The 26641-nt window shown below is 45.1% G+C and overlaps 1 protein-coding gene across 1 annotated transcript in view; it reads right to left on the bottom strand.

Annotated features, from left to right (window-relative positions):
* robo3 (roundabout, axon guidance receptor, homolog 3 (Drosophila)) overlaps window positions 1–24515 on the bottom strand; it is a 322494-nt gene extending 297979 nt beyond the window's left edge. Inside the window, exon 1 of the mRNA XM_078198844.1 lies at window positions 24377–24515. Within this exon, the coding sequence (XP_078054970.1) occupies window positions 24377–24428 (52 nt within the window). The 5' untranslated portion in view covers window positions 24429–24515. The remainder of the gene's footprint in view (window positions 1–24376) is intronic.
* Between the last annotated feature and the right edge of the window lie 2126 nt (window positions 24516–26641).

The raw sequence follows: 26641 nt of genomic DNA, 5'->3' as shown, positions 1-26641 counted from the left end.
TGCTGCCATCAGATTTTTGAATGGACCTACCTTGCATTAAGTTGATATTTCTCTGCACCCTAGTTATGATTGTAACACTAAATTCTGCACTCTCTCCTTTCCTTCTCTATGTACGGTATGCTTTGTCTGTATAACGCACAAGAAACAATACTTTTCACTGTAAACCAATACATGTGACAATAATAAATCAACTCTCTCCTAATATCTTACACATGGCTCAGTACTATCTCTAATTTTGTCTTCTGATGCTGCTGTGAAGTACCTTGGTACTTTTCACATTGTTCAAGGTGCTATATAAATGCTAGCTGTCGTTATTGTTCCTTATCAGACTCAGAACTGTTAAAAAAAAAAGAAAAATGAAGGAGTTAAATCCTATCCACAGGAAAGACCCCTACACATATTTCAGATTCAGCGGATTTTCTGTCTCTAAATTAAATTTTGAGCATCGTTGTCTCTTCATTATCTCAATGGAAATCTTCGGCTTGCAGCTGACCTCAACACTACAAACACTCCCCAAGGAACACTGGCTGTGTAATACAATACATACACATTAAACAGGCCCCCCCACCCCCAACCCACCATGTTAACCACACACAAGGAGCTATACTCGAAGAACACAGCTCTGGAATATTTATGGACTCCTTGTCTCGTAGTGTTTGTTTGGCAATTTCCCCGCACAACTGTAATGATCTGGGGGCTTTGTTTCAAAAGGCAAGTCACCGACAGGACAGAGTGGACACCCCACATTTTAGCTTCTATTGATCCAGATCGATGTGTGCCACATCCCAACCCAACCCTGTCTGAAAAGGCAAACATGTCTCAGCATTCCCAATTACAGGCGTTCCTGATCCACATATAAAACACTCCCAATTATTGAGGTCATTGCTGTTCATCTCTTTGAGTGCTGTCAATCTCCCTGCTGGAAAGGATCATACATTGCTCAGTAATTTGACTGTGGTGGTAGTACCTGCGGTGTTCCTTGCTGGCAGTATGTATATAGTTTGCCCTTTGCACATCAGACGGTTAGCTTATTAAAAATATCTCCACTCTCCTACTACTGGCCTCTCATTTGCTTAGAATGGTCTGGTCAGTGACCCCCGAATCACTGGGATTCGGGGTGCGGGTTCCACAGAAATGTAATGTTACAATCATAGAACACCTACAGTCGAGAAGGAGGCCATTCGGCCCACTGCGCCTGCACTGACAAAAATCCCTTCCCCCAGGCTCTATCCCCGTAACCCTACATATTTACCCTACTAATCCCACTGATACTAAGAGGCAATTTTTGCATGGCTAATCAACCTAGCCGGCACATCTTTGGAGGAAACCCACGCAGACACGGGGAGAACATGTAGGCTCCGCACAGACAGTGACCCAAGCCGGGAATCGAACCGAGTCTCTGGCACTGTGAGGCAACAGTGCTAACCACTGTGCCACTATGCCGCTCTTTTTGTTGTCTTCTCAACTCATGTGGGCATTTGTTTATAGAGATGCTATCATGCAGGGAGCGTAACAATATGGCAACATGACATCATATCAACCAGCTTCATGCCAACGGGAATACTTTGAAGGTGAGCGGGCAGCCTGCTCACCTTCAAAGCAATGTCACCAATTGCCAGCAGGAATTCTTGGCACCACAGGCATACTTCCGAAACTCAGGAGTAGAATGCCCACTGTTTTTCCCAAATAAATACACTGACAGCAACTTTCATTTAACACTTTGACACCTGTGAAACGCCTCAGGCTGATACCAAGCCAAAGAGGGAGACTGTGGGACAGGTGACCAAACGCTTGGTTAGAAATTGTACTCAGTTTTAAAGAGTTTCTTGAGAGAGAGGTAGGAAAGTAGAGAGATAGAAGGAGAGAATTCCAGAAGTTCAGGCCCAGACAGCTGAAGTAAGTAGCATAGCCTAAACTCCCCATTCCATATCCTCCATCAAATCATAGAATCCTTTCAGGGTAGAAGTAGGCCATTTGGCCCATTGAACCTGCACCAACCACAATCCCACTCAGGCCTTATCCCCTTAACCCCATATATTTACTCTGCTGGTCCCCCTGACACCAACGGGCAATTTAGCATGGCCAATCAACCCAACCTGCGTAGACTGTGGGAGGAAACTGGAGTGCCCACGCAGATATGGGGAGAACATGCAAAATCCACACAGACAATGACCCAAGGCCGGAATTGAACCCAGGTCCCTGGCACTGTGAGGCAGCAGTGCTAACCACTGTGCCACCGTGCCCTCCACACCCTCATGCCCCCCTCGCCACCTCCTTGTAGTATACAGCCATATTGATCAGCAATGTATCAGGCCTCATCTCTGACTTACCCTTTATTAACAGAGTTTATTGAAGGCAGATATGGTGGGGGTGAGACATTCAGCCAGAACTCTTATTCCTGATTTTGTGTGTGTGTGTGTGTGTGGGGTGTGTGGGTGTGCGTGTACTCAACTCAAGATTAAAGCCCTCATGCTCAAATGGTCCACTGAAAAAGAATGGAAAATGGCCACTGCCAGTGGTGGTGCTATCTATTGACAAGAACAATAGGCTACAGAGCTAGCTTCCTGTCACTGCTTGGTGACAGGTTGCCTCCTTCACCAGCTGCACATTCTGTAAGTAGTGGGACTGGCTGTGAATGACTCTCCAAGCAACTGTGTGCTCAAACGTCCAATCCTCGTCGCTAGCAGCAGGGCTGCCTAAGGCAGCACAAGGTCAAAGAATGACCCCTGTACAGGTGCAACACACAAACAAATATTTGAGGGTCCAGTGTTTAAAGGCCTTCTCCTCTGACAAGTTTGCACTGTAAATCTTTCTACATTGGAGCACTCTGAAAATGTAAAAAGCGCTGCTAATTTCTTTACAGCCATTTAAGTTCAGTCATGGTCAGGAATGGAAATGCTGCTGTCCATCTGCACACAGCAAGATCCCACAAACAGCAATGTGATAAATGGCCAGATCATATCCTTCATGCTGCCAGAAATGCTCCAGAACTTTCTGCTTATATTTCCCCCCTCGATTTCCAGCATTGACAGCATTTTGCTTTTGTATTTTGTTTTGTGCTGGAGGTAGCCTCCTGCTCTTCCACAGAATATTGCCACTGGATCTTACTTCTTCTTCCAGCTGAAAGGACAGACATGGCCTTGGTTTAACCTCGCACACCTGAAAGATGGCACCCCACCCCCCCCCCCCCCTGCCCCCACCCACCTGCCCACTGACAGTGCACCACTTACCACTCTAGTACTGCACTGAAGTATGAAAATATGTACACCTCTCCAACCTGCAACCATTCACTCAGCAGTGAAGAGACTACCGCTAATCCACAGCTGACATCTCAGCCCCTAATTCTCTTGGTTGACATCTAAATTGTCTTTAGGGTAGCCAACTGTGATTAAATGTAAACCTGGAGGTTTCATCGCATGCTTTGCCTCCACACTCCAGCCATTAGTTGGCCAACACATCCAAACTTGTGACGGACTGCCTTCCTTGAAAAGCAAAAAGACTCATTGTCCAAAATAGCTTTTACCATCGAAAGCATTCTTTCTGGTTGTATCACAGCTTGGCATGGCTCCTGCTCTGCCCAAGACCGTAATAAACTACAAAGGATCTAGAATGAAGCCCAGTCCATCAAGCAAACCGGCCTCCCATCCATTGACTCTGTCTACACTTTCCGCCGCCTTGGAAAAGCAGCCAGCATAATCAAGAACCCCACACACCCCGGACATTCTCTCTTCCACATTCTTCCGTTGGGAAAAAGATACAAAAGTCTGAGGAAACATACCAGCCGACTCATGAACAGCTTCTTCCCTGCTGCCATCAGACTTTTGAATGGACTTTCCTCGCACTAAGTTGATCTTTCTCTGCACCCTAGCTACACTAGTCTGCACTCTCTCATTTCCTTCTCTATGAATGGTATGCCTTATCTGTATAGCATGCAAGAAACAATATTTCTCACTGTATACTAATACACGGGACAATAATAAATCAAATCAAAAGGACAAAGGCAAAATACTGTGGATGCTGGAATCTGAAACAAAAGATTGAAAATCTCAACAGGTCTGACAGCATCTGCGGAGAGAGAATAGCGCTAATTTTTCGAGTCAGGATGACCCTGTCAGATTTGCTCTGACTCGAAACGTTGGCTCGATTTTCTCCCCATAAATGCCGTCAGGCCAGATAAGCCTCATTATCCAACTGCATGATGTTTGACTGTCAACTTTTCCTCCCTCATTTTCAATATCGTTACATCTGGTAAAAAGAAACGTTCCAAGAAAATTACAGAAGGAATGATCTTTCTTCAATGACCCGATGATTTTTTTTCTCCAGGGTCGCACACAGCAGTGTCCTGGAAATTGATCCTCACTTACTGGAGACCCCAGGCCAGTCCTGGAGAGTTGGCAACCCTAAATTCTGCTGTTTCTCTTTTTTCCATTGTGAATAGTGAATAGGAGATGTGGGGTGGGGGAAGGGAATGCACTTGTACCGCAGATTTGTACCAACGCGAACTCGGCTGAGGCTGAATAAATAAAGTATTTAAATGCTAAAAGTAACAGCTTTCACCCCATCTGTCTGGTTTAAGTTGAACCCAAGCCTCAGGGGCGAAGGCACATGTTTGTCACACTACGCACTTTGAATTAATGACTAAATGCGCACACATTGTGCTATTGATTGTCCTGCATTAAGCAAAATGTAGCTCGACAATGCCGACCTTCTCCACTTTAGGAAGCTCGTGAAAAATGGCACCAAATAATCGCACCGGCAGCCTAGCACTGTGTTTGCTAGTTCCTGCTTCAAGATGCAGTTCTATCGTATGCTTAAGAGTCTGGCGCAGGCTAAAATTTGCAATGTAAAAGGACGGATAAAACTGCTCAAATATACAGTGCATCTGTGCTACTTATTTGAGGAATCTTCTGCATTAACTGGAGCATGATATTGATGGGATGTGGGTGTGGTTGAAAAGATTAAAAGCTCTTTCAAAGTAGCTTCACTATGTATTACAGTGCTTGCTGTTCTCACTCTGGTGGCCACAGCAGCGATCCTGACGGCACGGTAACTGCAGATCATTCAATAACTGGTCAATACTGCGGCACTGAGCTCTCACCCCACTCACCTCAGGGAGGGAGCAGACTGCTGGTTCCATAAAAGCAGCGTAGGGGAAACATAGGAACATGGAAACTAGGAGCAGGAGGCGGCCATTTGGCCCTTCGAACCTGCTCTGCCATTCATTACGATCATAGCTGATCATCAAATTCAACATCCTGATCCTGCCTTCCCCCCCATATCCCTTGATCCCTTTAGCCCCAAAAGCTATATCCAATTTCTTCTTGAAATTACACAACGTTTTGGACTCAACTGCTTTCTGTGGTAGTGAATTCCACAGATTCACCACTCTCTGGGTGAAGAAATTTCTCCTCACCTCAGTTCTAAAAGGTTTACCCCTTATCCTCAAACTATGACACCAAGATGTGCGTGTTGGTGGTGCGCCTCTTAGTGTCAGAGGGACTGGCTATGGTAAATGCATGGGGTTATGGGGATAGGGCCGGGGTTGGATTGTGGTCAGTGCAGATTCAATGGGCTGAATGGCCTTCTTCTGCACTGTATGATTCTATATAAAAAAAGTTCTGGACTCTCCCAACATCAGGGACACTCTTTCTGAATTTATCCTGTCTAATCCTGTTAGAATTTTGTAAGTTTCTACGAGATCCCCTCTCACTCTTCTAAACTTCAATGAATATAATCCTAACCGACTTAGTCTCTCCTCATATGACAAACCTGCCATCTCAAGATGTAAGGCGTGCTGGTTAGGTGCATTGGCCATGCTAAGTTCTCCCTCAGTACCCGAACAGGCACCGGAGTGTAGCAACTAGGGGATTTTCACAGTAACCTCTTTGCAGTGTTCATGTAAGCCTACTTGTGGCACTAATAAATAATCGAAACAAACAATTCAGCCTGATAAACCCTCGTTGTACTCCCTCTATAACAAGGACATCCTTCCTCAGATAAGGACCAAAACTGCACACAATACTCCAGATGTGGCCTCACCAACACCCGATATAATTGCAGTAAAACATCCTTATTCCTAAACTAAGCCGAGAATCCAGTTGTTTGATTACACAGTGAGTGAAGATGTTCCTCATGGGTACCACAAAATCAGACAGACCAGGTAGGACCCTGTGTACCAGCTGGTTGGTCTCAAGCGGGGCAGAGACAGAAGTGCTCCAATCAACTTCGCAACCCAATGTTATGAAGGAGAAAATAAAAATGGACCCACTGTTTCCACAACGGAATCCTACCCGGCATCCTTTGCTGGGAAGTGAATATTGGGAATATTAGGATTGACAGTGACCTAGTAATGCTCATCAATCCGTCAAATAACCACTTTGATGAGGCACTATTACTCTATTTCAGTGGGTATCTGGCACATTCCAAGGTCCTGAGTGACGTACTGTGGGACGCACTCAAACCGGGGGCAGGTGTCACAAAGACCCAATGGGGAATGTGTGTACGGCCCTTCAGCTGAGGGGCTGGTAACTGTGTAACCCCCTTCAGACTGTGAACTTCTTCACTGTATATAGCAAATGTAACTGTGTCATAGAATCCCTGCCGAGCAGAAGCAGGCCATTTGGCCCATCGAGTCTGCACCGACTCTCCAACAGAACATCTTACCCACATACTATCCCCATAACTCCATGTATTCACCCTGCTAATCCCCCTAACCTACATATCTTGGGACACTAAGGGGCAATGTATCATGGCCAACCCACCTAATCTGCACATCTTTGGACTGTGGGAGGAAACCAGAGCACCCGGAGGAAACCCACGCAGACACGGGGAGAACATGCAAACTCCCAATATTGAAGCACCTCAGAATGCAACATGACCTATGGAGATAATTTGAGGATCACTGCTCTTTTCTCTGATGACAATTTGAAATGTTTTGTTCTGTTCTTTTAGATATTCTATGACTAAGGTATACTTTTGCAAAGGAAACTCCCTCAGAATTCTATGGGTACCACTCTCACTTCTCAGTTCAAAGCCCTATTGCAGAGATTTGAGTACAAAGTTTAGCTTAGTACTTCAGTGCACTAGTGTACAATGTATAGAGATGAGATATTAAACTGAGGATCCATCTGCCCTTTTGGGTGAATATAAAAGATCCCATGGCACAAGTCAAAGGAGAGCAGAGGGGGTTTTACTGGTATCCTGGCTAATATTTAATCCTTAGCCATCATCACTAAGACATCTGGTTGCGGTCAGATTGCTGTTTACATTTCCTGCATTACAGCATTTTAAAAGTATTTCAAGGCTTCAAACTGCTTTGGGGCATTTTGAGTTTGCGAAAAGCACTATATAAATGCACGTTCTTCAACACAGGAGAACTGAAAATAATAAAACAATTAGTAAGCTTTCTTCCTTCGTTTGGGGTGGGGTTATAACACAAGACTGCATTGGGACTGACTGGAGGCAAGCAAGCCACTGGGACAAAGATAAGGATCATGAAGGAAGCAGCAGGAGAGATGGAAATCACCTTGTGAGGTAATGAAGGGATAAAAAGAGGGTTTCACTCAAGCGCACTGATGCATTTCTCTGCGGGAAGGTGGGAGATTAAACTTTTCAAAACAATATCTGTGTGAAATGAGCCCTGTCACTCCTTGCCTTGGCTTTATGGAGATTCAGATTTCACTGACCCTTTGCAAAGAGCAGCTGAGAGCAGTTGTACCTGATGGCCCTGACAAGGCAATGATGATGAAGTTGATGCAGAAGAGGTTTGAAAGAGGACAATAGGTAAGAATTGACAATAAAATTACATTATGCTGATAATAAAAGGAGTGGGAATCCAGTGGGGATTACTGGAACATTCATGAAAGCAGACTGAAAATCTCTTTGCCATGGACTCCCTTCCTGCTTCTCTCCTCACCCACAATGCCAATTTTGGTTGTGCCCGCACACAGTGCCAAGGTGACCCAGCTGAAGGGGGATTGGGTGCAGGATCATACAAGTGAATACGATTTGGGGGAAATGGGTGAGTTATTCTCAACATTTTCACTACTCTCTCACTACTGTTGAAATTAGATTGCAGGTGGTCAAAACTTTCACCAATGGCAAGGTATTATAGCTTGATTGCATAATAACATTTCATTCTCAGAAAATTGTAGGTTCACGTCCTGCTCCAGGACTTGAACATATGATATATGCGGACTCTCCCCTTGTCTGCATGGGTTTCCTCTGGGTGCTCGGGTTAACTGTCACAGTCCAGGTATGTGCAGGTTAGGTGGATTCGCCATCCTTAATTACCCCTTAGTGTCCCAAGAGGTGTAGGATTAGGGAAATGTGTGCGGTTACAAGGGTAGGAGGGGGAGAGGGCCTGGGTAAAATATTCTGTCAGAGAGTCGGTGCAGACTCGATGGGCCGAATGGCCAGTTGTGCACTGTAGGGATTCTATGATTCAATGGAATGGAATATGAAGTGAGAGAGCACTGCATTATGGAGGCTATGAAGATCAAAGGCCATGGTATACCCAGGGTTCACATAAAGCATTCAATCAAGGCCCTTCTGCATTTTCTATCTTATGGCACTATTTAGAGGGATTCTCCTGGTGTCCTGGCCAACATTCATCCCTCAAACACCATCCAAAAGAGATTGACTGCTCATTCTACTCGTTCACTCTGAAGATTCATTCGCTTTGAGGAAGGGTCATCCAGACTTGAAACATTAGCTCTGTTCTCGCTCCACAGATGCTGTCAGACCTGCTGAGATTTTCCAACATCTTCTGTTTTTGCTACTCATTCACTGCTGTGGGCAGGAATATAGGAAATAGAAACAGGCCATTCGGCCCCTCGAGTCTGCTTTGCCATTCTGCCAGATCATGACTGATCTTCCACCTCAATGCCATCTTCCAGCACTATCCCCATATCTCTTGATATCTTTAATTTATGGAAATATTGTGATCCCTTGCTTAAGCATACTCAACGACTGAGCCTCTACAGTCCTCTGGGGTAGAGAATTCCAAAGATTCATGCTGCATGAAGACATTCCTCCCATCTCAATATTAAATAGCTGACCACATTTTCTGATACTATGTTCCCTGGTTCTAGATCAGCCCCACCCCTTCCCTCACCCATCCACCGCCCCACCCCACCCCTCTACCAGCCAAGAGAAACCATCCCTTCCATCCATCTACCTAGTCGAGCCCTGTGATAAATTTTTATGCTTCAATGAAATCACCCCCAGTTCTTACAAATTCTAAAAACTATACATACATACGAACTAGGAGCAGAAATAGGCCATTCGGCCCCTCAAGTCTCCTCCATCATTCAATAAGATCATGGCCGATCTGTTTGTAGGTCAAACTGATAGATCCAGTCTCCTCAAACCCTCCTCATAAGAGAATCCCACCATCCCAGGGATCAGTCTGGTGAACCTTTGTTGCACTTCCTCTATCAAAAGTATATCCTTCCTTAGGTAAAGAGACCGAAACAATACTGTGTAATACAATACATGGATTAATTGGCTGCATTTTGTTCCTACAATAGAGTCATAGTGGTTTACAGCATGGAAACAGGCCCTTCGGTCCAACTTGTCCATGTCGCCCTTTTATTTTTAACCACTAAGCTAGTCCCAATTGCCTGCGTTTGGCCCATATCCCTCTACAATAAGAGTGACTTCATACAAAAGGTAATTAGTTGGCTGTGAACCATTTTGAGGGGATGCTGTAGGGTGCTATATAGATGTAAGTTCACTCTTTCTTCTGAAGCCGCCATCCAGTGTAATACTGAGCTACTTAGTTGAGGTAGGTCAAAGGCCCTGGTATACCCAGAACTAGCTCATCACAATGGGGTAATAACTATTGCACTACAGGTGCCCTCAACTTTCCCAGAACAAGGGGGGAGGGAAAACTTTAGCTAGGGTTTACACAATATGTGACCCCTGCCCCTGTTCGATAGTCCACACGTGAGAATGACAATAACTACAGGCTGGACTATGATGGCTCAAGTTTTGAACAATCCTTTAATACTCAGTGTCTGCTGGGAGCAGTTACTTTGCACAGGTATTTAAACATTAAAAGCTCCCCTGGAACCATCAGCAATGCCAGATGAAAGGGTTAATAATCACACATGTTTAAAAATCTCAGTCACACAGGGAAAGCTATGTGAAAAGCACAGGTCTTGATTAAAGCAGACCCAGATAAGAGTCAAGGACCATTTAATTGAACGATGTGCAGCTGCAGCTCATGTTTGCCCATTAGAACAAGAAACAATGGAAAGGGAGGTTGATATACCATTGGCCTAGGATATAGCTATCGTTGTTTGGTGATATAACATGCACAAGTTAATTGGACATTATGTATTCATTGGACTCTTATGTATGCGTGATGTAACCTTAATCAATAACTGTGAGTGGTTAGAGATAATTTCTCTACTTTTATTGGTCTATGCTAATTACTTGGAATCAAATTTGAAACTATAATTGCTTGTGTATTTCTGAATTTTATACTTTGACTTGTCTGAATGGCTTAGTCAGAGTCTTGTAGCGCCAAATAAACCATCTTGAAACCACTCCGCGAGTTGGCTATTTGAGGGAAACGATAGTTTTAAATACAACAAGAAAAATACCATGATAGCCCCGTAACGCCAGGAGACACAGTATTCCATAAAATGTACAGCAGTAAAAGGCCACTGAGCTCAATGGGTCTAGACTGGTGCTTACGCTCCACATGAGCCTTCCTCCTCCCCTGCTCACACCCCTCTTCATCGAACCCCATCAGCTTATCCTTCTATTCCTCTTTCTCCGCATGTGCTTACCTAATTTCCCCTTAAATGTTTACCTCAATCACTCCACGTGGTAATGAGTGTCACATCATAACAACCCTCTGGTTAAAGGAGTTTCTCAATTGATCGCTGTCTTAGATTTCAGGCCCATAGTTTTAGAAATTGGAAATCATCTCTACATCAAGGGGGAGAGTAAATGGTAAAGGCCACAGATGGAAGCTGCTCTCAGGGTACAGGGTCTAGGGTACCATCAAATTACTGCAACAACTAACACAAATGAGAATCCCCCGAATTTCCTTTCTCAACAATCAGTTTGCGAATTGTAAACCAATTTCACAAAGTTGAAATGTAACAAGCAGTGTGCCAAGGCTAATTATACAGTCAATAGGCTATTGTAATAATAAGTGACTCTCTGCTTTCAGCCATCCACTCAATTCACTGACACAGAGAGAAACTCAGCAACTGTCCAAGTGTCTGCCAATATCTCTTGCATAATTCTTGCAAAAGCAAATAGTGAAAGTTTGGCCCTGCTCCCCACAGCAACTTCTGCCTCAGCGCTTTAGCCCCCATTCCGCATCATTTCTACTTCTCCGTCAGCCGACAAAAGCCACCTAAAAATCCCGTCTTTTCAGCCCGAGCTGTTGGTCACCATTTTTAACTCATCCGTACAGGTTCAGACTCCATTAGAAAGGTGTTACATAGAACATGGCTTAAATAGCAGCTCTGTCAGAGGAGCCTGACTCTCAGTAAAAAGAAACACACTTCCTAAAAGTCTGCGACAGTCAGATTTTGCTGTGATTGCATTCAAATACTTAATTATATTTCAACAGTCTGCATAGTGCCAGTAGATTGCTATGGAGGTAGTGAACTGCCCTCGGGAAGGTCTGCTTTTGTCCAGAGCTACATTCTGCCTGGATGCAAAGCACCCCACACACATCACCCCCTGACAAAAGCCTAGTATAGTGGGTTCCAAACAATGCAGGGAGAATATTAAACTAAATATGTGGCATTGATATGCCCCATCTCAACTGGACAAAATGTCCCTAACTAAATATGTGCACAAGGCACATATGGACACGGAAAAGTCAGATGAAGTGGTTTTCAGTTTGGCAAATGGACAAGAAAAGCATCAAGTTGCCTGGACACCCCTCTGGAGAGGCAAATCCAAGATCCCTTTCCCACCATCTCCACAATATTCCCCCTCAAAGCAGGAAGCTAAAATAAAAAGGTAAACGGGAATAGCCCTGCACTCTAGGTACAAGAGGAGCCATACAACTCAATAACAACCCTGGACAAAGTACAGGGGGTGAACACCATGTGTACCCACCAGTTACTTCCCCTTCTTTTCCACTGCTAACTGAACATCTGAAGCTAGATACAGGTCGCACCACGTAACCTATTAGTATAACCCTTCCAACGAACACATCATTGTTGTGGAACTAATGGTGAGCAAAGGTTGAAAAATCAAGATTCTAATCAAGTCTCATCTTTGCCTGCATAGTTTTTTAAAATTCATTTGTGGGGCCTGGGCATCGCTGGCTGGCCAACATTTATTGCCCATCCCTAGTTGCCCATGGACAGTTGAGAATCAACCACATTGCTGTGGCTCTGGAGTCACATGTAGGCCAGAGCAGGTAAGGACATTAGTGAACCAGATGAGTTTTTCCGACAATCAGCGATTGCTTCATGGTCAACAGTCGATTCTTAATTCCAGATATTTTTTATTGAATTCAAATTCCACTATCTGCCGTGGCGGGATTCGAACCTGGATCCCCACAACATTAACTGAGTTTCTGGATCGATAGTCTAGCAATAATAACACTAGGCCATCACCTTCCCCTTCATAAAATGATGCCCATCATATTTGGACACAGTGAGCAAAAAGGCAAATTTTCCGATTGCATGCTCACAACATGGAGCACCCCCAGATGGGGCAGATATTGGCATGGTAGTGGGTACATGGCCACTGATTTTCAAGAAATTAAACTGTTTCCATATCAGAGATTCCAGCGGGAAAGACAACGAGAAAGACCCAGGGGAACGCAAGTGAGAAATTTGCCCTTAAAGGTCCAAATGCATTGAGACAAAAGAAAAAAAAACCGCAATGAGCAGGAGAGACTGCAAAGAAGATTTTGCAGTTCTGCTGCATTAGCAGCATTTTAAAAAGGGTTTATCAATAAATCTCAGCTGTCAGACTAACAGAACTGGTCGACAGCCCTGAACACAAATACTTATCAGAACAGAGGGCAGTGAGTCAGATTGAGAAACTTCCAAAGTTCAGTAAGCAAATGTTGCAATTTATTTCATTCCCGCTTTTTAAGATAGGTCCAAATGGGGCTTCCGCTTACTGTTGTGACAAGGAGCAGAGATCCAAAAGCAGACTCATGGGACACTCTCTTTAAAAAGGACTGCAATAAAACACAACAGCTCCGAACAAAAAGCCCAGTTTACTCATTACTCGACCCAGGCACAGCCCCATGTAAATTTCAATTTGTTTGGCACTGTTATTTTCACCCTGCCCATGGACCTTTCACATTCTGTTCCTGCCTGTGTCTGTTGCTATAGTTCTTGCGTCAAAGAACACCTAAGACGCTAATCAGTCTTGATCCCAAGTCCTTTTCTAATGGAAGCAAGCTTGAATAATACCCCTTTTGGTTTCCATGGGCATTCTTCCTCCCTCCCCCCCTTCCCCAACCCACCCCCCCCCCCCCCCCCTCACCTACCCCTTTACAGCAAGTATCGGGAATTCAGTTGCAAATATCCCTCACTGGAGGCTTTACAATACAGGCAATGAGTGTGAATCTCTGACATTTTTCACACGAAAAGCAAAAAATAAGCCAGCGTCTGTAAAGAGTTCGTGCATCGCTGAGAAAGCTTTCCCTCTATTGTATCTTACTCAGAGCCTGGGCAATTGTCACAAGGATGACTTCTCTGAAACAGCTTCTTGCAATGAATGGGCAGTCACAGTTCTACCGGTGGAAGAGAAGCCTGATCGAAGATCCACTCTGCCAATGTGAAGACGATTCTATAATTTTAAATGGGTTTGAAAATTGTGGAGGAATGGTTCCTCTGTAGGGATAGGTGAATTAGCATTTTAAAAGAAAGCACAGATCTTTGGGTGGCACGGTGGCACAGTGGTTAGCACTGCTGCCTCACAGCTCCAGGGACCCGGGTTCAATTCCCAGCCTCAGTCACTGTCTGTGGAGTTTGCACATTCTCCCCGTGTCGGCATGGGTTTCCTCTGGGTGCACCGGTTTCCTTCCACAGTCCAAAGATGTGCGGGTTAGGTGGATTGGCTGTGCTAAATTGACCCAAGTGTCGGGGGGGGGTTAGCAGGATAAATATGTGGGGTTGCGGGAATGGGGCCTGGTGGGATTATGGTCGATGCGGATTCAATGGGCTGAGTGGCCTCCTTCAACACTGTAGGGATTCTATAACAAACACCAGGCTTGAAACATTGGGGTTTAATTTTAACTGAGAAACCCACTGTCTAAGGGGAATTGCTGGTTTCACACCCCGCTCAATATTATTTTCCACCATTTTCAAAGGACGGTAACAGAGGGAACTGTTTAAAGTGAGCATTGCTCCCCATTTCATCAGGTTCCTGACGAATGTGTCCCGTTAAAATTGCCCGATTTATGTCTGAACATACACAATGAGTAGCAGTGTGATTGGCTTTGTTGCTTTCATGGTCGAATAGCCGTCCAAGAACTATTCCAAATTAGAGGCAGCAAAGATAAGTCCAATCCTGGTCTCAGTCACTCTGCACATCTTTTAGCGCCAGTGTTTGAAAACAGGGTTTTTGAATGACCCATAATGGGGGAGGGGGGGGGATTGTAGTGTCTTAGTTGTCCCGAGTGTGAGATCAACTAAGAAAGTACAGGCCCAAGGGTTAAGGTAGGGAACCTCGGCCATGCAATACTGCACCATGCCAGTAACTACATTTATCCACAAAGCCACCAGGGTGTGCTTGATCATGGTTCATTGCCTCTTTTTCAAAATCTGATGGCAATTTGAAACTAAATCACTGCCTCTTAGTTTTTCGAATTAAGTACACCATGACATTGAATGGACCTATATTATTTTCACTTTAGGTGCGCAGTAGCTTCACTATAAGGGGATTGTATTAAGTTTACAAGGTAAGTTTGCATGAAGAAGGGTCTTCAGTCCTACTGTCCTCTTTATAGAACATTCTTCTTAAATTGATCCAAAGCCCAGGTTTCAAACATCCTCTGGTAACCTGCTCCAGTGTTGACCACCCTCTAAAATGTCCTAAATCAGCCTTAAAACCCTGAGCTTATGTCGTATCTTTGGGCCTTTCTTCACAAGTGGACTTACACCTCAGCCAGTGTTCATGTGACTTCCAATGTTCATTTGTAATTCATTCAATAGTATGGGAGTCACAGAGTGTCGAGCCTGTGACAAGACAGTGCAAAGCTGGGGCAATCTGAATGAACATTTGGCAATGAGAATTTTGTAATCACAGACGTACAAGTTAAGAATGATGCCAAGAGTTACATGTAAAAGCAATTTTCAATACAAAGGAAAAATCATGTCATGGTTGCCTACAGCAGGTATATTCAATCCTTAGCATCTATATCTCACAATTGGTTTTGGAACAACTCAATTACTAATTATTAGACAAGATTTTGGGAATCGTATAACAAGAAGTATTTTGCTGAAATTAGATACACAGAATTAAGTCAAATTTTACAGCACAGGAAAAGGTCAATCAGCCGAACGCTTTGCAGACATGTCTCTTCCCAGCTTACATTATTTCACCCTCTCAGTATATTTTTGCATTCTGTTCTCCCTCATGTACTGAGCTGGCTTCCAAAAGGACTGGAGTATAAAAGTAGAGAAGTGTTGTTGCAATTGTACAGGGTGTTGGTGAGACCATATCTGGAGTATTGTGTCCAGTTTTGGTTTCCTTATTTGAGGAAGGATGTGATGGTATTGGAGGCAGTTCAGAGGAAGTTCACCAGATTGATTCCGGGGATGAAGGGGTTGACATATGAGGAGAGGTTAAACAGTTCGGGCTTGTACTCACTGGAGATTAGGAGGATGAGAGGGGATCTGATCGAGGCATATAAAATTTTAAAAGGGATTGATAAAGTAAATGTAGATCAAATGTTTCCCCTTATGGGGCAATCTAGAACATGAGGTCACAGGTGTAGGTTGAGAGGCGGTAGATTTAAAACTGAGATGAGGAGGAACTACTTCCCACAGAGGGCGGTGAATTTGTGGAACTTGTTGCCCCATAGTGCGGTGGAGTCTGAATTATGGAATGGTTTCAAGAGGGAGATGGATACACTTCTAATTAAAACAAAGGGAAAAAGGGATATGGGGAACAGGTGCGGAGGTGGATTTGAGACCAGGGAGAGATCAGCCATGATCTGATTGAATGGCGGAGCAGGCTCGAAGGGCTGAATTTGCCTACTTCTGCTCCTAATTCCTATGTCTCTGTTGAACGGGTAATTGCTACTCATCTCAACTTTTCCCTGTAGTAACAGGTGCCACATTTTCACCACTCCTTGATGTTATTGGATTGATCAGATTAAAGCATAACCAGTCTATAATATCCACTTCCTGGACTGATTTCAGGTAGCATTCATTGGCAAGTAATTTTAAGACCAATGTGGATTAGGCACAGAGCAAGGATCCCTCGACATTCTCCTATCTAGCACTTCCAGTCAGACCAGGTGCAAGCAAGAAGGATGGTAAAGTTCCCTCGATAGGAGGCTTAATATCGTGCCTTAATCCCAGTTCCAGAGAACCTACCATGCCTATTAGATATTTCCATTCTCCAAACGTGGTGCCCAAGTGGCCTGAATGGGATTGATAACTTGGTGCCACATTGTATTAAAATGTAGACAGAGACTTGGTTGAGACTGTCCATAGTCATTTGCTTCGAATCCTAACAGCTAACAAGGAGGGGAGGGGGCTTTCACTGAATCAATCAGCTCTACATTTGAAGACAGGATGCAGAGGTGGAGGCCCAGCATTCTGAACAATTATGTCATTACGGTGGAGACAATTTTTCCCCCCAGTTACTGAATCTTGTGGATGACGGATTTGACAAAATCATCACATTGAGCCTCAATGTCACTTGATCAGGATGTAATAACCAGGTTGATATTCCACACAGTTGCTAGACAGTCAATAGCTTTCAAAAACAAATTGCATAAGGAGAGATTTGCAAAGCAATGGGAAAGAAAGGGGAGTGGGACTTTCAGGGAGCTAGTGTGGGCGTGATGGATTGAATGGTCTTTCTCTGTGCTGTTATCATTCCATGATTGTATGTCAGGGCAGCAAGCAGGAGGCCGAGTTTGTCCGGCCTGATTGCAAGCCAATGGAATCAAAGGTTCGCTTTGACTTTTGGCTGCCTCCTTTTACTTGAGATCTCTGAGACATTAAGCAATCCTGCTGGGAAAACCAACAGGAGCCACGCCACGCTCCCAAAGATGCTGACCTGGTGGCTGCATTGAAAACTACACTCACTTTACCCTTTCATCACTCTGCAGATTGAGCCAGATCAGGCTCACATCAGGAAAGGGGCCGCCTCCAGCTTTGAGCTGACATCCATTAAAAAGAAGTGCACTCAGGCTGTACCAACCCTGGCAAGGCGCACAGCAGCTGCCAGGAGCAAATGCCAAGAATCAGTTGGTTGAATTGTGGAAAGAATTAAAATTCTCTCCCTTTCCCGTTCAGCTTTCCTATCCAAACATTTCGATAATTGATGCGATTACAAAGTGACAACCACTTTGCCTTAAAATATTTCCAAACGCATTCTGGAGTTCTGCTGGGTCACTCTCCCCTCTGCATGGCTGCTACAAAACATCGATCACTCCCCAGTGGTGACTGATGATTTTTGGCATTTTGGATATTGATCAGAAGCATTTTGCTAACTGGCGCACAGCAGAACAAAACACAAAGACAAACTAGATGGTCAGGGAGGGCATACCAAGGCTGATGGGGCAATAATGATGCTTCAATAACAGCGAGTGGGGGGAGAGGGTGGGGGAATGGATGAGAAGCCTGATGTGGGTGGCACGGTGGCACAGTGGTTAGCACTGTTGTCTCACAGTGCCAGGGACCCGGGTTCGATTCCCGGCCTGGGTCACTGTCTGTGTGGAGTTTGCATGTTTGCACGTTCTCCCTATGTCTGTGTGGGTTTCCTCCGGGTGCTCAGGTTTCCTCCCACACTCCAAAGATGTGCAGGTTGGGTGGATTGGCCATGCTAATTTGTCCATTAGTGTCATGGAGATTAGCAGGGTACATATGTGGGGGTGCGGGGATAGGGCCTGGGTGGGATTGTCGTCGGTACATGCTCGATGGGCCAAAGGCCTCCTGCTGCACTGTTGTGATGCTATGATTCTATGTACAGATCTGTAAAATAAAACTGCACCTTGGCAACCAGATCCAGTTGTTCCATTTCCAATTAATTGGAGGGGTTTAGTGCAGCTCTGATGGGATCGCTGAGACCTTGCCAAAACCAACCAGCAACTGATTATCACTGGATTATTGTCTATTCATAGAATCACAGAATCCTTACAGTGCAGAAGTTGGTCATTCAGCCCATCAAGTCTGCACCCACTCTTACCCAGGTGTACCTGGTAACCCAAATATTCGCCCTAACCTATATATATCTTGGGACAGTGAAGGGCAATATTTAATGGCCAATGAACCTAACCTGCACATCCTTGTTCTATTGGAATCACATAGAATCTCTACAGTGCAGAAGGAGGCCTTTCGGCTCATTGTGTCTCCATCAAACCATCTTACCCAGGTCCTATGCCCACAACCCCACATATTTACCCCGCTAATTCCCCTGACCTACACATCTTGGGACACAAAGGGACCATTTAGCATGGCCAGTCCACCTAACCTGCACATCTTTGGACTGCGGGAGGAGACCAGAGCACCCAGACAAAACCCACGCAGACATGGGGAGAAGGTGCAAACTCCAGACAGACAGTCACCCAAGACCGAAACTCAGGTCCCTGGCACTGTGAGGCAGCAGTGCTAACCACTGTACCATCTTCAAGTAAGGATGAACACTATGGGCAACATCTCATGAAACAAGATCAAATGTATAGAAGGTGTGTTCAGTAGTATTAGAACTGGGAGCAATCCACTGGAAGTATATGTGTGTATGTAAAAAAGAAGTATTCTAACTTACACTGAAGATGTGTCCTGCCTGAAAACCTTATAACCATTGCAGAACTTGTATCAAAGTGCCATAACTGAGAGACTCAGAGTGAAGGTCAGTAAATAACAGAATGCTGTAACCCAGCATCTGTACAATTCAGCTGCACTTAGAAAGTATGTTACACCAAACCTACCAAACGTTTGTGGCAAGGCAATGTGATTTCTGTAAGACATTAACAAGGATCCAACAGAGATAAATATATCCTAATGTAGGGGAGTTTTCCCTGGTAACCTGGCTAGTATTTATACCTCAGTCAATATCACAAATACAGATTACCTGGTTGTTGTTTGTGTGAGCTTGCCGTGCACAAAGTGGCTGCTGTGTTTCCCACATTATGACAGTGACTACAATTCCACAAGAACTTCATAGGAATATAGGAACATAGGAGCGAGAGTAGGCAATTCAGCCCTTCAAGCTCGCTCCATCATTCTATGTGATCATGGCTGATCTCCATCTCATCCTAATTCCACTTCCCTGCCTTTTCCCCATTGCCCTTTATCCTACTTTTGATCAAATATTTATCTGTCTCTTTATCTGTCTCTTTCTTGAATCCATTGATCGATTCTGCATCCACTGCACTCTGGGGCAGTGAGTTCCATAGATTCACAACCCTCTGTGAGAAGTAACTTCTCCTTATCTCGGTCTTGAACCTCCCTTCTCTTACTCTACAACAATGGCCTCTTGTCCTAGACTGTTCTAGAAGGGGGAACATTTGTTTAACGTTTACTTTATCAATCCCGTTGAGTATTTTATATACCTCAATCAAATTCTTCTGTACTCCAGCGAGTACAAGCCCAAGCTGCTCAACTGCTTCTCATACGACTGCCCCTTCAAACCCAGAATCAATCCAGTGAACCTCTTCTGAACCGTCTCCAGCGCCACCACATCATTTTCCTGTAAAACTTTTGGAGGCATTGTGAGGTTGTGAAAGGTGCAAGTATTCCCTTCTTTCTTTAGTAAAAGTGATGAGGCAGCAATTTTCTTTAATGACAATGACAGACATTTAGAGAATGTCACTTCAAGCAGAAACGTATAGTGCCTGAAGAGACAGGAAAGTGAGAGAGGGAGCAGCAATAGACCAAGAGCTCAGTCCATGTGAGGTTGCAGAATGAGAGAGGTGCCTCATACATAGTCAGCTTTTACAAAAACACTTCCAATTTTTTTTATTCATTCATGGGATGTGGGTGTTGCTGGCTGGGCCAGCATTTGTTGCCCATCCCTAGTTGCCCTTGAACTGAGTGGCTTACTAGACCATTTCAGAGGGCAGTTAAGAGTCAACCGCATTGCTGTGGCTCTGGAGTCACGTGGAGGCCAGGCTGGGTAAGGATGGCAGATTTCCTCCCCGAAAGGACATTTGTGGACCAGATGGGTTTTTCTGACAATCAACAAAATTAACATTAATATTACCTGACAAAAGTCTACAAGATTATGAGGGGTATGGGCAGAGTGGATAGTCAGAAGCTTTTTCCCAGGGTGGAAGAGTCAATTATGAGGGGGGCATAGGTTTAAGGTGCGAGGGGCAAGTTTTAAAGGAGATGTGCGAGGCAAGTTTTTTTTTTACACAGAGGGTGGTGGGTGCCTGGAACTTGCTTCTGGGGGAAGTAGTGGAAGCAGATACGATAGTGACTTTTAAGGGGTGTCTTGACAAATATATGAATAGGATGGGAAAAGAGTGATATGGTCTCTAGAAGGGTAGAGAGTTTTAGTTCAGACACGCAGCATGGTTGGTGCAGGCTTGGAGAGTCTAAGGGCCTGTTCCTGTGCTCTGTAATTTTCTTTGTTCTTTATTAATGAAACAGTTAATAAAATTAATAAAACAGTTCTGTAGAAGGGTCACTTAGACTCTCTTCATAGATGCTGCCAGACCTGCTGAATTTATCCAGCATTTTCTGTTTTGAAAACAGCCTGGTCAGGAGTCTCTCACAACAATGAAAGGGAGTTTACAATAAAGATGTTTGAGTGCTTCCTAATTGTTTAGTAGCTGGTTCTGGGATCCTCTCTCCTGACTCCAATTCCCTAGCACTGGGCGAATTCTAAGTGTTCCTTTGGCTGAGGATTTGACCTTGGGGATCCCGGGAGTCACAGAATGATCGCGGGGCGTGTGCAGCAGGGAGTGTTGTAAGTGAGGGGTCGGTGTGTAGGAGCGGGATTGGCAATGACAGTGGGTAGACTGGAGGGAGTGCCCTTACCAAGGACCCGTTAATGAGTGGGAGGTGTGTAAGAGAGAGGTTAGAAATGAGCGCCTGATAATGAGTGGGGTGTAACAGAAAGGGACTGGTAATGAAGGTGAGGTGTGAGAGAGTGTTATAACTGAGAGCTTCATAATGATGTTGAGGTTATTGCAGAGAATGCGAAAATCGACACTAGTCATGAAAGGGTTAAATTTGTAATCCTACCTTTGGTGAAATAATTAGTTCTCTGGAAGGCCGTCCCTGTGTTGAACATTTTAATTGAAGTGTTAATGGCAGCGTGCTTAATTCACAGCTAGCAAATGTTCAGCGCTATTATCGTTCTATTCACTAAGCCCCTGGACAAATAAGTAAAAACAGGAGATCGTGTAAACAAGGAAATAGGCCACGGGGGCAAAAAAGTGATCTGCACCCACTAATGAACCAACACTGGCAACTCGCAAACAAAACGCTGCTAAGCGTTTCATTCAAAGGTCGGAGACCGAGCAGACAGTTGGGAGGATTAACCCCGAACTAACGTGAGGTGGATTTATGTCCTAGACTGACTTGATCCGAGCTTTCACAGTCTGAGATCCTGTGGCAACAGCACAACTGGTCCCAGTTCAAACTCTGGACCGGGACACATGTTTGGAACTCTTGTTTTGCCTTTCGGGGTGGGGGTGGGGGGTGGGGGGGGGAAATTTGCATATCTCAAAATTACTGAGTAGACATGTCCAAATGTAGAATGGAAGGCTGAATGGGGGGATCGAATCCAGATCACTCTCTCCCCTAGAGTTCTGCATCATCTCACAGAAATGTTCATGGGGACAGTCTGAATAGACACTTGGATTGTAGCCTCCCCCCCCCACCCCCCCGAAACTCAACTGAGGAGGGCAACTCTTCCATGGGGAATACTCCAGGAAAATCTTAAAACACCATTCACTTGGTCAGAGAGAAGGAACACAAATCAACGCAGAATAGTGCTGGCAATGTGAAATAACAGAAAATGTTGCAAACACTCAGCAGGTCTGGCAGCATCTGTGAAGAGTTAATGTTTCGAGTCTAACTAATCCTTCCAAAACAGAAGGGTAATTTAGATCCGAAATGTTAACTGTTTCTCTCTCCACAGAGAGGGTAGCACAGTGGTTAGCACTGCTGCTTCACAGCTCCAAGGTCCTGGGTTCGATTCCTGGCTCGGGTCACTGTCTGTGTGAAGTTTGCACATTCTCCTCGTGTCTGCGTGAGTTTCCTCCGGGTGCTCCGGTTTCCTCCCACAGTCCAAAGATGTGCGGTTGATTGGCCAGGTTAAAAATTGCCCCTTAGAGTCCTGAGATGCGTAGGTTAGAGGGATTAGTGGGTAAAAATATGTGGGGGTAGGGCCTGGGTGGGATTGTGGTCGGTGCAGACTCGATGGGCCGAATGGCCTCCTTCTGCACTGTAGGGTTTCTATGATTCTATGAGATGCTGTCAAACCTGCCATGAGTTTATCCAACATTTTCAGTTACGTTATAGTATTTAGGTAATTAACCCAAATCGCACAGAAATAAAATTCAGCCTCTCTGAAGACTGCTGTTTTGTTTGAAATTTCTTCTCGAAATCAAATAGCTGGCTTCATTCCCTGGCGCCTCATGATAGCGGCAGCTCCATTGTGACCCCTGTTTGGAGAGGGCATTGTATTGTAACACACACACTGACACACACACTTCTCAGTTTGGGCTTTTCTCGTGTTTGCCCAGCTACACCACGTGTCTGTGATCACTGGCCCGCCTCACTCGATCTTTCTTACCCCAGCTCTATATTAAACTATTATAAAGCTGCCTAATGTCTCTCTCACACAGGCTGCTGGGGACCTGACAGCAGCTCAGCAATGCGACCGCACCAGGGAAAAATATCGGACCACTCTGTTTTATGGCGAGTTAACACTGAGATCCCTCCGATTGCTTCGGCAACTCACTTTATTCAACTTTAAGCATCTAAATACCTTCAGGCATTTTGAGCTATTAACGTTTTGTCTATTTGGCGATTTCTCTGTGCAGCCTCTCACAATGTGTGTGTGTGTGTGTATATATATATATATATATATACTCTGTTCCAATCCCTAGCACAGTCCCGCTTGTGTACATCCCCTCCTTTGGAGCGATAAGCCTCGGCAGGTCACGCAGGGATAGCAGGCAGTTTTAAAGGATACGGCGAGAGTGGAGGGAACATGGGGCAGATTAGCCCCAAGTTTGTTTCTTTTTCCCTTTGCAGGGATTGTTTTACTGAATCTGTCTTCAGCGTAAAATATCTGAAGTGCGATTATATTTGTAAATGTGTGTTTGAGAGGTGAATTATGTGAGAGAGAAGATTGTGTGTGAGAGAGGTGTGTGAGAGAGGGAAGGTGTGTGCGAGAGAGAGCATGTGTGTGTGTGTGTGTGAGAGAGAGAGAGAGAGCAGAAACATAGAAACTAGAAGCAGGGATAGGCCATTCGGCCCCTCAAGCCTGCTCCACCATTCATTTTAATCATGGCTCATCAATATCTTGATCCCGCCTTCCCCCCAAGATCCCTTTAGCCCCCAGAAGTAAATGTGTGTGAGAGAGAGAGAGCAGGTGTATGTGAGAAGAGAGAGGTCTGTGTGCGAGAGGGAAGATTGTGTGTATGTACGTGTGTGTGAGAGAGAGAGAGAGCAGAGGTGAATGTGTGAGGAGAGGTGTGAGTTAGAGAAGGTATGTATGTGAGAGAGAGAGAGGTGTGTGAAAGAGGGAAGGTGTGTGTGGTTAAATCTGCCAGGACCTCCCTCCCTCCCACCCACACAGACAGTTCTTGTGGAATCAAAGTTTATCTTAGAGCCTTGCCGCCTTCCAGGCAGCCACAGAAAACCGCACACATCTGCACTACACATTGACCAACTTTCTGATGTTGCCTCGGAATCAAATATTCCAGCCTCGCCCTACCCCCCAACCTCGCCCTCTGAAAGCTAAAGCCACAGAAGAGTCATCAAAGCCGCTTTCCTGGAATGAATGCCATATTACTCGTCTGGTTCGGTTGGGGTTGGAATTCATATTTGCAAAGTCCCGGCATTTATTTTCACAGAGCCGGTTTTATGTGTCAGGGATAGATTGTTGAGGAGAATCTTAAAAGTGTCAAATCCACACCGAGGTGAGGGTGATTTCGTTTTAACGCTTCTCCCCCCCAGCCTCCCACATTTATAAACAGCAATCCTTTCTTGTACATTTTCTTGTCCCTTACCCGTAGTCCAGCTGACAGTGAGCAGTAGGAGAAAGGGCAGTGTCCCGGGCATCGCGAATCTCCCGTCCCAGACGTCAAAGAAAAAAAAACAATAAAGTAATAAAAAAAATTCCACTCAAAAAAAAAAATTCCTCCTTTCTGGATCCGAGAAAAGCAGCGGCGAGTCTAGGATCCGAACCCTCGGCTCCCGGGGTGAAATTCACTCAAACTCCGGCTGAAATTGACGGCAGAGCTTTCCCCATGTATCCCCCAGCGAGAGATTTCCGCGTCTCCCTGGCTGTCTTCTCAATGTTCAGGCCGCTTCCACTCACTCATTCATTCATTCATTCCTTCTCTCTCTCGTGGCTCCACAAGAGTTGTCTCTTGTTAACTTGTTCCAACTTCCCAGCTGATTCCGTCACGCACTCCAGCCCGCCTCCCTCCACCGCCCAGATCTCCGCACATTCTGCCTCTCACTCTCAGGAGTCGCTCCCACCTTCCAACCCCACCCCCTACTCCATCCCCCTCCTCCTTCTCCCCACCCCCTCGGGATCAGATTGATCAATCAATCTGGGAGGGATCCCTGCGGATAAAGAGACAGGAGAACCCCCCTGTCCAGCTCCCCTCTGCCTACGGCCAGTCTGAATGAGAGGGGATGTTTGGCAGTCAAATCGAACTTGATGCTAACAAGTGTCGGGGTAAAGCCACCGGGGTCCACAACACTGGCCCGCCTCGCCCAATGTGGCACTCAGCCCCACAGAGCAGAGAGTTCACAAGTTGTAGCTGATTTGAACCGAGGTGGAGCAGTCAGTAATCCTACTGCCGGTCACAATCCAGCGGCCTCTGCTGGTACCTCTGTGTTGGTGAAATGTTTGCTGGGGATAGGACAGCTGCTGATGCTCCCCACCTTGAGAGAGTCCAACAGCACCATTCATTCATATACCCTCTCGCTTCCACCTGAACGATTACACTGAGGAACCTTGGCGTGACGGTGAGCAGGGAAGCCCTCAGCATCAGACAGCACCATCTGCAGGAGGACTTAAAGGACACCATCTCGGAGAAAGCTGAAAACTTCAGATGATTTTCAGCCAATGTCGAAAACTGAAACGTGCTGTCTAACTGCAAAACTGGCAGCAATTAATCAATAACTTATAGATTATCAAAACATTAAACTCCTCAAAGTTGGAAGGAAATTTGGCATATCAGCTAGGACTCTCACCAACTTAGAGTCATAGAGGTTTACAGCATGGAAACAGGCCCCTCGGATCAACTTGTCCATGCCGCCCTTTTTTTTAAACCCCTAAGCTAGTCCCAGTTGCCCGCATTTGGCCCATAGTTTTACAGATGCACCACAGAAAGCATTCTTTCTGGTCGTATCACAGCTTAGTATAGCTCCTGCTCTTTCCAAGACCGCAAGGAACTACAGAAGGTCGTGAATGTAGCCCAATGCATCACGTAAACCAGCCTCCCATCCATTGACTCTGTCTACACTTCCCTCTACCTCGGCAAAGCAGCCAGCATAATTAAGGACCCCACGCACCCCGTACATTCTCTCTTCCACCTTCTTCCATCGGGAAAAAGATACAAAAGTCTGAGGTCACGTACCGACCGACTCAAGAACAGCTTCTTCCCTGCTGCTGTCAGACTTTTGAATGGACTTACCTTGCATTAAGTTGAACTTTCTCTACACCCTAGCTGTGACTGTAACCCTACATTCTGCACTCTCTCGTTTCTTTCTCTATGAACGGTATGCTTTGTCTTTATAGCACGCAAGAAGCAATACCTTTCATTGCATGTTAACACATGTGACAATAATAAACCAAATCAAATCTATGAACTCTTCAGAGTTGGTGCAGATTCGATGGGCCAAATAGCCACCTTCTGCACACTAGAGATTCCATGGTTTCTAACAAAGGAATAATAATTCTGGAGAATGTGAGGCAGAACAATCATGCTACACAGATTGTGAAACTGTAGCCAGTAATAGGACACAAAGAATATGTTACTGCACTCAGTGACATAACACTGTCACACAGTGTGAGCCTGTCTCAGTGATATAAAACTGTCACACAATGTGATCCTGTCTCAGTAATATAAAACTGTCACACAGTGCGATACTCTATCAACGATATAACACTGTCACAAAGTGTGACACTGTCTCAGTGATATCACACTGTCACACAATGTGATCCTCTCTCAGTAATATAACACTGTCGCACAATGTGATCTTCTCTCAGTAATATAACACTGTCACACAGTGTGATCCTCTCTCAGTGATATAACACT

The sequence above is a fragment of the Mustelus asterias genome, chromosome 27 (assembly GCF_964213995.1).
Source record: "Mustelus asterias chromosome 27, sMusAst1.hap1.1, whole genome shotgun sequence".
Classification (NCBI taxonomy): domain Eukaryota; kingdom Metazoa; phylum Chordata; class Chondrichthyes; order Carcharhiniformes; family Triakidae; genus Mustelus; species Mustelus asterias.
Note: the sequence above shows the minus strand (reverse complement) of the source record. Positions and strands in the feature narration are given on the sequence as shown.